This window comes from Lagopus leucura, unplaced genomic scaffold, assembly GCF_019238085.1.
Source record: "Lagopus leucura isolate 7727_CA_CO unplaced genomic scaffold, USGS_WTPT01 Super-Scaffold_100015, whole genome shotgun sequence".
Classification (NCBI taxonomy): domain Eukaryota; kingdom Metazoa; phylum Chordata; class Aves; order Galliformes; family Phasianidae; genus Lagopus; species Lagopus leucura.
The window spans coordinates 3747998-3763719 of NW_024962269.1; the positions used below are offsets into that span (position 1 = coordinate 3747998).

Below are 15722 nucleotides of genomic sequence, written 5' to 3' on the forward strand. Positions count from 1 at the left end.
TATTTAAAATAGAAATGCAAAACTCTGTTTTGACCACTGATTGAATCAAATTATTTTAACTAAAAAAAATAGGCTAATGCTTTCTAAAGCCTTTAACCAAAATTCTACAGCAATGTGAGGGCATAGAAATAGCCCCACTTGGGAAGGACTGGCCATCTTGGAGTATGCAGTGATTTGTGGCAGGCACAGAGGTTTATAGATGCTTTGTTTCATTATGACTCAGTAATGTTATTAGTAAGATTTCCCCAGTGTTTATAAAAGCTGTAACCAGAGTAGTCGTGTAATGTATTCTGATAACAGTTCCATACCATTTGCAGTTATAAATGCTTGGTGTTTATGTCATAGAGCAACTGTGTTATTGTTACTGTGCAAAACCCCTCCTTCTGTGGGTTATCACTATTTCTGAATGCTGTAAAAAAGAAAAAAGCTCTGTAGGTTTTTAAGGCAGCTCTTTGGATTTCTGCTTTTTTTAGAAGTAATTCAAGATGGCAGAGATGACTGAGCTCATTGTGGGCATTTCAGCAGCTTTTATTAAACATCATAACTTCCAGATACCTACACTTTTCTCCTTTTACAGGGTGACCCAGGGTGAACATTCATGCTATGCTAAGGCACATTTTTAGGCAGTCAGGAAAAAAAAAAAAAAAAGATTTCATAAAGTCACATCAAATTTATACCTGTTGCTGGTTTCCAGATGTCCAACTAGTCAAGAGAGACTTCTGTGTGTCTGTTTTTATGAATGACTTATTTCCGGTTGGTTTCTAGTAATTTCATTGGGGAATAATGATCAACTTTCCAGCTATTTTTTAATGGATGACAGCAAATCTGTAAGACATCACTAATAGTTTTTTAATGACACTGGGATCTGGGAGAAATTGAGAAACCAGAAAAACTAGAATAAACGATCATGTTTGCAAATTGCTTATTGCCAAAAACACTAAATATGAGGTAGAGATGGTGGAAAATCAGAGCCAGTCAGAAAGACACAAACACAAGTGGAAAGAGGGAAGAGGCATCATGGGAAAGCTGGCAAGATACTTGAGTTCCTTCAGTTACTTAGGCTTCTGAAATTCCATTGCAAGGGAGTTGGAACAAGGATGGTATGCATAATATTCATTTATTGATCAGAAAGCTTGGACAAGTACAGTATTTTTAGAAAGGATATTTAAATCAAAATGTCTGATGTGCATCAATATTTCAGGATCCACATATTATAAATAAACTTTATTTTCTGTACTTCTTTTGTTTAGTTACAGAGCCACTTAAGGTTTCATCTAGTTAGTAAAATAAAGATTTTCACAGGCCATATCTGCAACTAGCAAGCAATTGGTGGTGGAAAATATGCTCTAATGGTAAGATTGACTTTGTTAAGTAATTAAAATAGTAAATTGGTCCCATAATCTTCAGGATGGGTTGCTCAAGATAGTTCAACCTCATTGGAGTTGATAGATAGACTCCTGTTACATTCAATGAGTTACAGAGAGTGGCCCATTTTCAGTATTCATTTTTGCTTAGCAGCCAGAACCTTTCCCCAGCCTAGTATCTCACAAAGCTGTAAGTTCTCAACAGAGTGCAGGCAGCCTGGCTGCCCATGTGTTTGTTGCACAACACAGAGCACCCTACTGGAAGGAGCCAGTTGGCTTAATGAGGTTATCACGGGATCTCTGCTGGTCAGCCCAATTCTGCCTGCGTGGATAGATCCTGGACAGCCGCTGAAGTACCAGAGCTCAGAGGCTGTCATCCTGACAGCTCTCTGTGCTTCCCTATGTTGTAGAGAAGAGATTTTTCCTCGCCTCATTGATCTCAAAAATCTTTATAAGGTTCAGCTGTGTGCAGGTCACAATACTTTGCATTAAGGGCAATATAGGTTCTATATATGACACGTGTCTCAAAGTTCCTCATGACTATTTCACATAGGACTTAGTGGATTTGGGAGTAGAACAAACTCTGGTCTGTCCAGGTAAAGACGAAGAGTTCGTTTGAATACCTTCCTTCTTTGATTTCTCATATTTGTTGGAATGTAGCTGCAGTCTTTTTATAAAACGTTGAATACATACATACATATATATATATATATATATATATATATATATATATATATACATTGGATACATATACATATATATATAGGATACGTACACACATATATGTATGTCTTACTATTTAAACCTTGCGGAAGGATGATTTTTACATGCATATCAAGTTATTGAGACCAGCTGAAGTAATAAACTGCTACATTACATGAAGAGAGGAAAAGTGGAAGTAAAAAAATTTTATCCCTTAGAGTGAAGAATGGAAAACAATTTTTTTCAAGATATAAACCAAAACGAAACATCAGGGCCAGAGTATTAGAAGTTTATAACTGAGCTAACAGTTAACAAAACTGAAAGGAGAAAAGTAAAAAATAAACACATCTCCTTCTGGTTATTGTCGAAAGATGTTCCCAAGCCTAAGGAGGAGAAAGTATCAAAAGAGACTTAAGTAAACATATCACGCCACAGTAGCCTTTCTGTTGGGAAAACAAATGTGGTTATTTAGAAATCAGGCAACAGGTATCTGTGCTGTAAGAAACATTGTTCTTTCTGGCCACTTCCAAAAACTTTTAGTTCAGTTTTAGTTCACACTGCTAGAAGTGTATTGAACTTGACTTTGTTTTCCTGTATGTATGTACTTACATGTAAGCAAAGCGTTCAAACAGAAACTTTGGTTTCACAAAACTGTAAGTTCTGCCTTATATACAGCACATGTTAAATTATGTCTCCTGAATGGAAGAAACCATTGCTTTATTTGGATGACTTCATGCTGTAGACTTACGAATGAGTTTACTGATGAGTACAGTGAATACAGCAGCCGGAGACTTGTCAGGCTCTCCTTGCATTACAGGTCTTCCTGCTCTGCCCTGCAGACTGCCATAGGATAGTCAGTGTGTCAGCCTGAGCCCAACCTGCAGGCCCATTGCTGAAATCCCAGGACACTGATAGAGTAAAATTAATGTTACATGGGCAGGCGAGCAAATCTCTTAAAAGCTCTTCCAGTGCTGGCTCTGCCCCATTAAACTTCCTGTGAAGCAGATTCATAACTTCTATTGTAAGCACTGATTACAGCCTATGGCATGCTAGGCCCTGAAAATTGCCGAGCTGTGTAGAGACAGTTTGTTCCTGGAACAATCGATTCTGACACCTCCTGGATGAGTGCATCTTGGCTCGGTTACGGAGATGCACTGAAGTTGACTTTACAAGGCAGTGTGCACATAGAATGAAGACTAATGTAAATTTACTTAATCGCATAATGTAATATTAATGTGGACGTGATGTTTCCTTGCCAAGAGTGTGCATGCCACTTCTCTTTGGGCACCCCCAAGGCATGTTTCTTATGTTGCAGAGCTTGTTATTAACTATTTTTAGATCTTTAGGCAAACTTATAAAAATTGACAAATGGTAAAAGCATTTGGTAGTGTTTCACAGAGAGCTAGTACTGCCACACAGATAACAACAGGGAGTCTGGATCTCACATTAAATCAAGCTTTGGACTGAGGGTCCATCAGTGAGAGTTTGTACATTCCAGTCGCTACCTCACAGCATGTAGAACGTGACAGTTCTTTGCTCAGCCATTTGCTCCCGTTGCACCTACAGCTGGCATCAGCAGATTTAACGTGCGTGCAGGGAGTGACGGTGTGTGTTCCAAGCAGCCTGCAACCTCAGGATCTGAAACAGAGAGGAGAAACTTACTACATAGGGGCAGCCAGTGTGCACTTGTGCACAATTATAGATTTCTTTCATTACCTTACTGATCATCTGCAGTTGGTTCTGGTTTGCACATGATTTCCTGGCTTTTTGTTTTGTTTTTGTTCTGTGGCTCTTCCCGCCCGCATCCCAGCACCAGGCGCCCCCTGACGGCCGGGCTGCGCCTCTGGCGGGCGGACAGCAGATTTCTCTCCCTCGATGTGCAGCTGGCCACAGGGCGAGCCCGACTCAACGAGGGGTTTCAGTTCAGCACGTGTTCCCTTACTGTCCCTTGTGGTTAAATGTCCTGTCCTATGCTTTTCCTCCGTAAGGAAAGCTGTGTTCTGGCTTGTTCTTCCCTCCTGTGGGCTGTTCTTCCCGGCTCCACACGGAGGCACAAAATGGTGCCATGGCTGCTCCCTCAGGTCAGCATGTCAGCCCAGACTTCCTAGTGCGTACTGCTGCTCAGGTCAGCAAAGAGGCCTCACCACAAAACCACCACAGCGGCCTAAGCTAGAGCACCAGCTGTTGGTCGTGGTGTGGGAATATACAGAACCCAGCTCTGCCATTTGGAAAATACTGCAGTGGGGTGCAGTTGAATTTTTCTGCTCAAACCCGTGCCCTGAAATTGCATTTAAGCAGCCTGCTTAGAGGAAATGAAGCATGTTGCTACCTGGTTGTGACTGCTTGTATGGAAGGGTGGGAGGTGATTTCCAGCACAAGCCTTGAGAAGGGCTCCCAGTCTGGCAGCACGCGTGCCTAGGATGGCCTGGTGTACTCACAGCCCATGTGACAAGGCTATTATGAGAAGCATAGCAAGTTTTTAGGCTTAGATTATGTTTTCAATATGTAAAGTAAAAACCAGATATTGCATGTTAGCAGGCTTGCTTACTGAAGTATTATTCTGCTTGAGTTAAGTCAATAATGAATATTTCTGGCAGTCTCCTCACAGTAGCGTTGTATTTCACCCAAGTGGACTGTTTAATAAGGTAGTTTAAATGAATACGGTGAGAAGTTCCACAAAGACTTGGTTGTGTTAAGATAGGCATGAGAAGCAAATAACGTTAGGGAGACATGTGAAACAGTACCTGTATAGTGAACTGTCTTAGTAACTGTGTTATGCCTTTTAAAAGAGCCCATTTTTGAGTAATGTCTCTTGCTGCCAGCTGCCTTGGCAGGCCTTCAGCTTGTGGCCTTAGTCTATTCCCTGAGGTCAGATAGATGCTTTTGTAAAGGCTGGGATCATATGACAGTACTAAAACACATTGCCTGTGTGGAATCAATCTCTTCACAGCTCATTGTTTAATCAATGTTTTTTGTCCAATTGCCAAGCCAATAGTGTAGTTTGACATGGGATTAAAAACACAACAGTTGAGGCAAAAGACTGGGTAGGAGAAGTGTCAAGATACATGGAAAGTTAATTGGTGTTAGAGTACTTTTTACTACTTTGGTCTCTTGTTTTGCAAGGGAGTTCTCAAATATGTTCTTTTGTGATTTATGCATAGTAAATACACCACACTTTTACAGATCCTAATGGAAGATACCTGTCACTCAGAAGGAGCTATTCACTTAGACTCTTAGGCAGTCAAAAGGTTTTTTCCATCTTTGAAATCTGGGAACATTGTCTCTAAAGGTAGTATTTGGTATATGTCTGACCAAGACAGTGCCTTGCACTTTCTCATCAAGCGAATCTGAATTTTGAATGTTGAAGGCAGAGACTCTAACTCTTTGTTTAGGATTTATTTTTGTTTTATTTATTTATTTTGACCACTGAAAGCAAGTGAGCTCAGCATGACTGTTATTATTTATACACTACTTTAGCATTATAGTAGGCTTGCACAGCAAAAAGAAAGAGGGAAGTCCAGGGAAAAATGGGATGGTTCAACAGGTAATTTATTTAACTTTCTCCTTTTCAGAGTCTAGAAGGCAAACTGAGAACTTACAGGATAAGTATTTTAAAGGATCAAAACCAAACAAGACATACTAGGAGGAGGACAGGAATGTGAGGCTTCAGAATCCTTGAACTAAAGGAAATAAACATAAAATCTACAGACGTTTAAGAAAATGCTGGTTTCTAGTTTGGTTTTAGGGAAAGGAAAAATAAGAAAATGTATTTTTTTATGCGGAGGTTGTAAAAATAGGGCGCTTTCAGAGAAGGACAATGATTTCAGTGGAAAGGGTATTGAAATTGAATTACATTCAGTTGAGAATTCTGAAAGTAGTTTTGTGTGAGGTATCTGAGCTGATAACGTTACTCAGTTCGTCATAAAAGCTGTTATACTTGGGAATTGAACTGCAGGAAAGATCTCACTTTTTTAAAATTTTGTTTTATTTAAGAACTAAGTGAAGTCCTTGGGATGATATGATAGTGAATCTGTCTTAACAGAGTAGTCAGTGGAAAAACTGCATAGTTGAGCATAGCATTTGCAAAAAGGGAAAGCGAACTGGTGATTGACCTCGTTTCAAATCAGTAGAGCTATTAAAGGATTTTAACAAAAGATTGTGAGACACAGTTGATCACATACATGAGTGGCAGGTAAAGTTAAATGTATTTTTCATCATGCAGATGAGGTTCAAAATTCAAAATTGGCCTGCACTATTCCTGCGTCCCAGTAGGATGTTACTGAAGTTGAGCTATGAGTTAATTTCTTTCACAGAAGATAGATGTTAAACACGAATGTGAAATTATTGCATGTATTTATTTTGGTCAGGTGTTATACTTTAGATCATACACGTCCAGCCTGCTAGTTCTGTGTTTTTGTTGCCTGCTTTTTTCCCTTACCTTTTAATAAAGAATCAAATAAATAAATGAATAAATAAAAAGTTGTGCTAGTTATACACATTATAATATATTATATATGTGACCCAGTACAATTCCTCATCACTCAATACAGAACAGGCAAGCTGAAAGGTTGGACACCCATGCATGAAGACTCAGAAATATGCTATGAGTCAAGTGGAACATCCTGGGAGTACTGCGCGTTAGCAGCTAACTGAAGTATAGAGTGTTTCCTTTGGTGTTGTGATATTGCAGTGGATTTCAATTATGCCGTAGGATATGAGTTGAAGCTTTGTGAAGTTGGTGGAATTTTTGTTCTTTGATTATGTCAACGGGAAAGATTTTGTTGTCGAAATAATTCTGTTTGTACTTCATTGCCACTGTGATTCTTAGTTGGAAAGAAACTGAAGGTATTGTTGTTTCAGTTGGCAAATAGGAGTAATTAAACGTGTGCAACTTTAACATGACCGATGATTTGAAGTAGAATGACTACAGATGTATTAATGAACTTGACAGTGTGAGATGCATGGTGTGTTAGGCTGATCTCTTTGAGTAACAGAACCTTACATGAGAAGGCTGTGTCTTGTCTTTGTTCTTCGCACTCAGTGTTCTGTGGTCTGGTTTCCTTCTGGCTCTTGCCAGGTCTGGAGGTTTTATTTGGGATGAGCTTTCATGAGGTTTTGTACAGTGACATGCACTTACAGCCCAGAAGGCCAACCATATCCTGGGTTGCATCAAAAGATGCATGACCAGCAGGGGCAGGGGGTGACTCTGCCTCTCTACTCTGCTCTCGTGAGATCCCACCTGCAGTACCGTGTCCTGTTCTGTGACCCCCAACACACGAAGGACAGGGAGCTGTTGGAGCAGGTCTAGAGGAGGCCCATGTAAGAGATTATTCTTTTACACTTATTATTTGTGCTTTGTGACACAAATATTGAAAATTTGATCGCACTATAATGCTGTGTACCTCTTGATTACATTTTGTATTTTGGTTGCAGTAGTACTATGTTTTATGTTGTTGTGGGAGGTAATGTTGTACCTCTATTTGTTATATTTGTTATTGTTAAATGTGTGGTTATTGTTAAATGTGTGGTTATTGTTAAATGTGTGGTTGTCACTTTTCTCCCTTCTGTTCATCACGTAACATTGGTGTTACCACTCTTGAAGAATCTCGGGTTGGTGCCTGGGGCGAGTTGATATTGTGTGCTGTTGCAGCTCTTTGTTTCTCGCATGGTTCCATGTTTTATCCAAGGTGTTGTATCCTTGATTTACATTGTAACTACTTCAACTGAGGACCAGTCCCATGAGGACAACAGTTATAACCAAGCCTGGAAAATGAAACATTTGATTCCCTTCCCCCTCCCTCCTTTACCCTTATGCTTGCTGTCTTTTTCTCACCGTCGTGGATCCCGTTTTAAGCAACCTTTGAGTCACGGGGTGGTGTAGGAGGTTATTCTTTTGCACCACTGTCCCAAAGCTCGCTGAGGAGCACTGATGGACACGTCCTGGTCAAGGTTGAGAAATCCTTTATCTGAACATTTTTCAAGCCAGGGGCAATGAGAGAGAGATAAGTCCCAGCTTAATGACTGGGAAGCAGTCTTTTGTGTGGCCTTGAGAGGCCACAAAGATGGTCAGAGGGCTGGAACACTTCTCCTATGAGGACAGGCTGAGAAAGCTCCAAGGAGACCTTACAGCGGCCTTGCAGTCCCTGAAGGGGCCTATGGGAAAGCTGGGGAGGGACTTTTTATAAGGGCATGTGGCAACAGGACAAGGGGAAATGGTTTTAAACTGGAAGAGAGTAGGTTTAGATTAGATATTAGGAAGAAATTCTTTGCTGTGAGGGTGATGAGACACTGGAACAGGTTCCCAGTGAGATTATGGATGATCCCTCTTTGGAAGCCTTCAAGGCCAGACAGGATGGGGCTGTGAGCAACCTGGGCTAGAGGGAGGTGCCCCTGCCTATAGCAGGGGGGGTAGAAATAGGTGATCTTAAAGGTCCCTTCCAATCCAAAATCATTCTGTGTTTCTATGATTCTACAATTATAAATTTCTAGCTTTTTGAAGTGTAGAGGTGTCTTAGTTTCAGCTGGGATGGACCTTCTTCAGAGTGTGTGGTGTCATACTGTGGTTTGGTTCCAGGAGGAAAACAACACTGATAACACATGAGTGTTTATAGTTGCTGCTAGAGTAGTGTTGTAGCCAAGTGTTGTGGAGCCAAGGCCATTCTCTAATTCTAGTTCTGATTCTGTGATTCTGTGATTCTCATTGAAGGGCCCAAGGAGCTGGAAGGGAACAGAATTGGGACAGCTGTCATAAATTGGCCGAAGGGACATTCCATAGCATACAGCATCACGCAGAAGGAGTTTTGATGAGTGTGAGAGTTCATCTCTCTTTCTTCTGCTGTTTGGGTATGCCAGCTGGGCATCTGCTGGGGAGTACTGAGCAATTGCTTGTGCATCACGTGTTTTATATACATACATATATATACATAGATATCTATATATTGTCAGAACTTATTATTCTTTTCCTTTTCTCTGTCTTAGTAAATAGCTTCATCTCAACCCACAAGTTTTACTTTTTTTTGCAGTTCTCTCCCCCATCCCACTGGGAAGCAAGGCAGTGAGCAAACAACTGTGTGGTGCTCAGCCACCTGCTGGCATAAAGCACAAGTGGAAAAAAGCCTTTGGATTTTTTTTTAAATTTTCACATATATTTTTAAAGCGTTTATTCTAATAAAAATTTGTGTATTGTAGGTGAACTGACCAGTTAGTGAGTATGTGAGCCTAATCTGAGACATGTCTTTCTGATGGCAGTGTAATGTGACAACATTTTGGAGATATGAAGCATCAAAATACTATGCTGTGAGAAGACTCAATTTGGAAAGATTTTCTAAAAGTTTAAAATACTCTGGGTCACTTAAAAACATATCTGTCATTAAAGGCTGAGATACTGTTTGACTTTTCATTAAGTATGTACAAGTGCTTACATTGGAGTTGCTTTCTTGTTCAGCATTCATTTGATGTAGACATTCACATTGCATTCTTGCAAACCACAGGGCTAGTTTAATATAGTTTTCTTTGTTAACATTACTGCTCTGGTCTTCCTAACAAGATTTTTTTTTTGGTCTTTTTCTACAGTGAAGGGAAGTCAGAAGTGTGAGCTGAATTGCCGTGCTATAGGCTACCGATTCTATGTGAGACAAGCTGAAAAGGTGATAGATGGGACACCGTGCGACCAAAACGGAACTTCAATCTGCGTGGCAGGGCAGTGTAAGGTAAGGTTATTATTGGCAGCAGGTTGGCTGTCTGTGCTGAACTCAGCCTGTAGATACTGAAATTCTAACAGAGGTTGATACGACTTTACCCGTGAAATGGTGTCAACTTTTTATTTTTTAGCTGATCTGAGAATCGCTAGCTTACGTTATTGCATGTTTTATTTTCATATCTAATTTGTTTGTCTACTAAGAGCAAACTGTGGAATGCTGAAAGGCAGGATTCAGAAGGTGTTCTGGCTGCCATTAAGGTGACTTAAATATCTAGCTTTCTATAAATGAGATTCTGTGGAATAATCAGAATAAAAACACTGGAAACTTAAATAAGAGAGAAATGTAGTATCTTCCTTTGTTTAAACTTCAGCATGGAGGTATTTTTTTCAGTCTGCAACATGAGAAGGTAACTGACGAAACTATTATTTGATTGTGTTTTAGCTGGTATTATTTTTCTACTTGGCCTATGTTTGCCACTTTTAAGATTCATGCCTTACTGGCTGTCCATTTACTCAGCAGTGATGTTCTCTTAGAAAATACTGAAACGAATGGCAATTTTTCAAGGATTTGGAAGGACTTTTTGCAGTCTGCTCTCTATGTTCTCTTTGTAATGCACAAGTACACTCTGCTTTTTCTACAAGATGGTAGCAGTCTTAAATATTTTTGAACAAAATGTTTATTTCTAACCTTTGTTGAAGTAAGATTAGTGAAAGCAAGTATGACACAAATAATCAGCAAGTAGCGTTTGGCACTTGAATAATGTTTGTTGGCAAAAGAAACAGAAGTAGGTCATAAATGATTCATGGACTTTAATTGTGAAAGGTCAAGTTTGGATTAAATGGTTGATTTGCTAGAGGAATTCTCTTATGACTGCAGCCTTTTTTTCTGCATGTCCAGATTCCTCTTGCTTGTGCACGTTTGGACAACACAATGCATGTTTCTGATCTCTGGTTCTTTGCAGTGCACACAAAACCATAGCTTTGAATTTCCTTTGTAGATGATAAATCTGTGTGAAGCTGTTAAGGAATCCCATGATCTCAAAGCAATTCTGTAATTGCCAATATTTTAATTACTCTTCTGATCTATGACTTGGAGAAGTGAAAAATAGGTGTAGTATACCAAGTGTTCTCCTACTGTGCGAATACAAAAGCATGGTATAGAAAAGCATTTGGTATAGAAAAGCATTTGGTATAGAGTAGGAAAGGGAACCTAGTGGGAAATAGTGTTGTGCATTTTGAAAATTGGCCATTGCTGGTATTGAGTGCCACTTCCCAAAGCTGTATGTAAATAAATAGTAAGCTATAAATGCTTACTCTGAATATGTAACTTGGTATTTATTTGATCATCAAATAATTCATGTCAGAGGGGACCTGTGGAAGTCATGTGGTTCAATGCTCTGCTCAGAACAGGGCTGGCTGTGTGAGATAGCTATCATGGCCTTTTCCAGGCTGAGATTTCAGTGTTAGAACATTATCATAGTGAAATCTGTTTTCTTCGTATTTGACTGAAGTTCCCTGTATTGTGACAGGTAACCTTGGTCTGCCAACCTAGCACTGCATACTTCTGAAAAGGATCTGGCTTCATATGATCTTTTAGGTGTAGATCTAATGATATCATTAGGTGTAAACAGCAGTAAAACCTTCCCTTAGCATTCTCCTGAGAATAGGAATCCTAGGCTTCAGTGCATTTGGAATGTCTTATGAGATGTTCTTCATTCTTCCTCTTAAACTACCTCACATTTCAAGATAGATTGATCTGCATTGAAATTTATAATCTTGTTCCCTTTGTGCCATTTAGCTAATCTCTTATTCCTTATGATTTAAGGCTGAATTAATCTCAAACATGAGTGTTACTGCATATATTCCCGGTCTCAAGGGTCTCTGAGATTTTTGTATTCCACTTGCTCAAAATAATTTAAAAGAAATATATATTCTTTCATTTAACGTGGATTTTATACATTGTTGTGTAAACACAGATGTAGCTGAAGGGTGTAATAATTAGCGAACTAATTTTTGAACTGTTGTGCATAAGAGAATCTTTTTTCTGAGAAGCTGTCTGCAATTACAGCTAACTGAAAATGTTTCTCGAGTAATGAAGATTATTCCAATGTTTGTAATAGGCAGCTTTTCCTTTAGGCCACATAATTTTTATATTTATTTTTAAATCAGATAGTTTATGGTCTCTATCGCCCTCTGTTGGACATCTTGTTTCATTACCTGAGGCAGTATCCTTTTAAATAAAAATACTTGCTTGGTCCCCAGAGATGTTATATTTGGGTAGTATTTTTAGTTTACCTTCTTCATTGAAACAAAAGGCAGAAAAATATTGCTACAATAAAAATAATAGAAATTACTGCTATAGTGACAGAATAAAGAGTGCTGAACACAGTTATATTTTCATCTGAAATAAAAATTATACATGCATGAAGTCAGGAGTTTCTCTCTTATTAAGGATTTAAAAAGTTATGTAAGGCAAGCGTAAGTGACAGAAATTCGATCTTCTCACAGTGTGTAAAATGCAGCCCTACCTGTTATACTGAGATGTATATCCTGTTTCAGCATTATTAAACAGATGTGGTATGAATATGCTCAAGGAGAATGTTCAATGCAGTCTTTTTTCTTTTTTTTTTTTTAAGTTGTTAGCAAGTATTAGGTAGAAGGGCCTTCCAAAACTGAAGTAGTGCTTCATCTTGGCAGTAAAGACAAATTGTAGAATAACATAAGAGATTTTACAAGCAGTTCTTAAGGGCTGGTTATTGTGGCCCTTGTAGTGTTGAACAGTAGTATCTTTTTAAGTACCTCTGAAGAGCATCTCAGCAACCATTCCATTCTTTGTTTTCCACTTCTTGCTGTTCTTTTGTTCAGATTATCTCCAGAAATAAAAGTGAAAACTTCCACACTTGTCCAGCAGAAAAGGCAAGATGTTAAAACTTGTTTTTCAGGGATGGTCGTTGTAACAAAACTCACGTACATATTAGTATGATCAAATATCCTAATTTATTCTTTTTTCGCTTCCTTATTTTACTGCAACGCTGCAATAACTGATGCAATTAATATTGTAAGTACTGCAAAAGAGCTCACCAGTTGTCAAAGTGATGGTGCTTTACTGGTGTAGACTAGACTCCGAATTCTAACGAAAGTAGAATTTTTAAAGCAATCAAATTACTTCTTGAGTTAAACTAGAGAAAATAGGAAGTACAAGGGCTTCTCTTATTTTATCATGTTGATTCATGCCATCAGAGATGGATATTTGTGGTATGGCAGTGGGAACATTGATGGAGACCAAACCGTGGACGTGAGCACAGTCAGATGTGGGTGGTGCAGTTCAGCAGTGGTGACAGCGAGGTGAAGGACGGGCCACATTCCAGACAGCCTTCAGATGCATACAAGTGCAGCATGCAGGCTCTTGTTCTTTGCTGGTGTAAATGCGTGATGAACGGTGCTGACTGTGTTGAGAAAGAGCAGCTTTGCAGCTGAGAATTTTCTCTATCAAATGGTGTGGTGCTCTTTGTATTGGTTGTAGTTTCCATGGAAATAAATAGGAAGCATAACTTTTGGAGTGACTTGCATACATGATAATACTGTACTTATCATACTTGATAATATTCTACTATGCAGAAGCAAGAAGTATAGCAGTATCTTGGTGATCAATTTCATTACTTCTGTAAGACATTTTTTTTCTGCACAGTTGAACTGTATTCTTTTTGGAGATTTTTTTAGTGGATGATTCCACTGAACTTTGAAGACTTTTTCAGAGTTTCTTTTTAGTGCCACAGACAGTAGCTGCTTATACATGTGCCTTAGGGATGTTTCAGTGTTATTGGCTATGTGTTATTTGTTTTATTGCTTTGTTGTCATACATTTAATATGTTTGCTACCTGTGTCTTCATTCTAACCTATCACCATGTTATTAAGTTCAGGAATGTCTTTGAATGGAGCTTCTGCATCTTCCAGTTCAGCCAGAAGTGTGGAGTTTATTGCCTGGAGGCATTTTTTTCTGCTTGTTTAGTCATAGGTGTCCTATCTTTTGACTCATCTGGGCTGCATTGAATGAAGAGGAATTGTCTTGAGTGGCAATATAAAATGTGTAATATAGTTAATGTATGTATCTGTAAGTAACAAAGTGTCTTTTTACCTTTTTTTTATTGAAAGAAAGAAAGAGGGCAACGAGGTCATAAAACGGATGGGATGTTTGACCTTGTTTCTGTGAAACGCATGCATCACTGCCTGGTTCAGTGGAAGTAGTTGCAATTCTTAATGACTTCTCCAGGTGCCCATCAGAGATTTTGGATGAAATTTTCCTCTTCCTGTCTTTCATCCTTGCAAACAGTTCTGCACCAGTGTGGGTACTGCCACAAAGCGATGACAGGAGTAAGGTGTGATCCTGAACTGAGGGGGGATATTTTGCTCCGATAAGAGAGGTCTAGCAAAGATACCTGATCACATTTTCCTTTGAGTTGAATATCTGATTGCAACTCTATATACTGCATTTGAAAATTCACAGGTAATATATTTATGTCAACTGAAAATGGAGTCGGGAATGTAAATTACAAAAAAAAAGAAAAAAGGATTTTTTCAGAAATCTTGATACCTTTTCTCAAATTCCTTTATCAAAGAGGAAGCATGGCTGCATGTTTTTCACTGTTCAGAGGACTGTGTTTAGTAATGTATCAAAATGCATACAATTATTTGCTATAGCTTGATAAGTTGATTTTTCAGAAGTGCCTGTGATGGGTAATACATGTGGGTTTCAATTCTGCTGAGAGTGTGTGGCAGATGTGAGAAGCAGGGCTAGCGCTGAGCCCTCCTCAGCATTCTCTTGTCACCTGGGCAATCCTCACTTGAGCTGTAAACAATCGATTCGTGAAAAATATCACTAGAAATGACATAATAATGTTAAAAGCTTATGATCTTGTGGGCCCTCACTACTAGCTGTGCAGGGCTGTAAGTGGCCTGTGTGCCACAGGTTGGACATGCCTGTTCGGAAACTTCAGGTGATCCTGCTCAGTAACTCCTTAGCTTTGAAGGAAAACACCAGTGTGAAGGAAAACACTGAGGAGTTGTAATAAATAGAAGGAGGTGTCAAGAAGGAAAGCTATTAATGATTTTGGTCTATGCTGTAGTTTACTTGATTTACATACATTCATATACATTACATAATACACTGCACGTGTCTAGAATACTTCTGAAACAGGAAGTCATTCTCAATACACAAGAAGGCATAAGCATTGACTTACTGTAATTTTCGAGAGGGAGAGAGGGTTATTTGTAACATACGAAGCAATGAATTGGTTTTGCAGAGCTGTGAGTCACCACGCAGTGGCGCACTTTACAAGAGTATTAGTAGTTCTCGTAAAACTTGATTTGAGTGAGAATTGTAAACACCTTCCAAAGATATTCTCTCTCCGATTCCCCCACCTTCAATTTTTAAGTAATATTTTCTCGCAGTTCAGTTTATTTTTATCTCCCAGTTAACTCCTGATTTAAATACCTGAGCAGTTTTAAAGTGTGCACAGTAGCAAAATGACTCTAAGTAGAGATTTTACTTGTCCTTTTCTCCTTTTGAATATTTGTATCAGATGTTGAAATCCTTAAAAGCTTTATAGGAAGGTATCTTGATTTGACTATAGAAAGCACAGCAAAGCAAGCTAGATCCCCATATGAAAACATGAGTAGGCAAGGAGGTCCCACTTGGAAACACTCTGGATGTGCTCTGATGTCCAGGTAGCACAACAGTAAACTGCATTGTTGCTTTAATCAGAGAACTCTTAATGACTGTAGGATCAGAGTAACGTATCAGAGTGATGAGAACGATCTACTTTCCGTATATTAGGGTTGCTCTAATTAATTGGAATATAGAGCAGTCCTATAAGGCTACAGCTGGTGTAAGGGTAAGCAATCTGTATTCATCAGCACTGCAGATCTCTGTCTTAAGACATGAAGTCTTTGAAAATAGC

At 39.0% G+C, this 15722-nt stretch overlaps 1 protein-coding gene across 1 annotated transcript in view; it reads left to right on the plus strand.

Moving 5' to 3' along the window:
* The window catches only part of THSD4 (thrombospondin type 1 domain containing 4), a 260599-nt gene that overhangs the window by 102934 nt on the left and 141943 nt on the right, over nucleotides 1-15722 (plus strand). The window contains exon 7 of the mRNA XM_042876137.1: nucleotides 9639-9775. Coding sequence (XP_042732071.1) covers nucleotides 9639-9775 — 137 coding nt within the window. The remainder of the gene's footprint in view (nucleotides 1-9638; nucleotides 9776-15722) is intronic.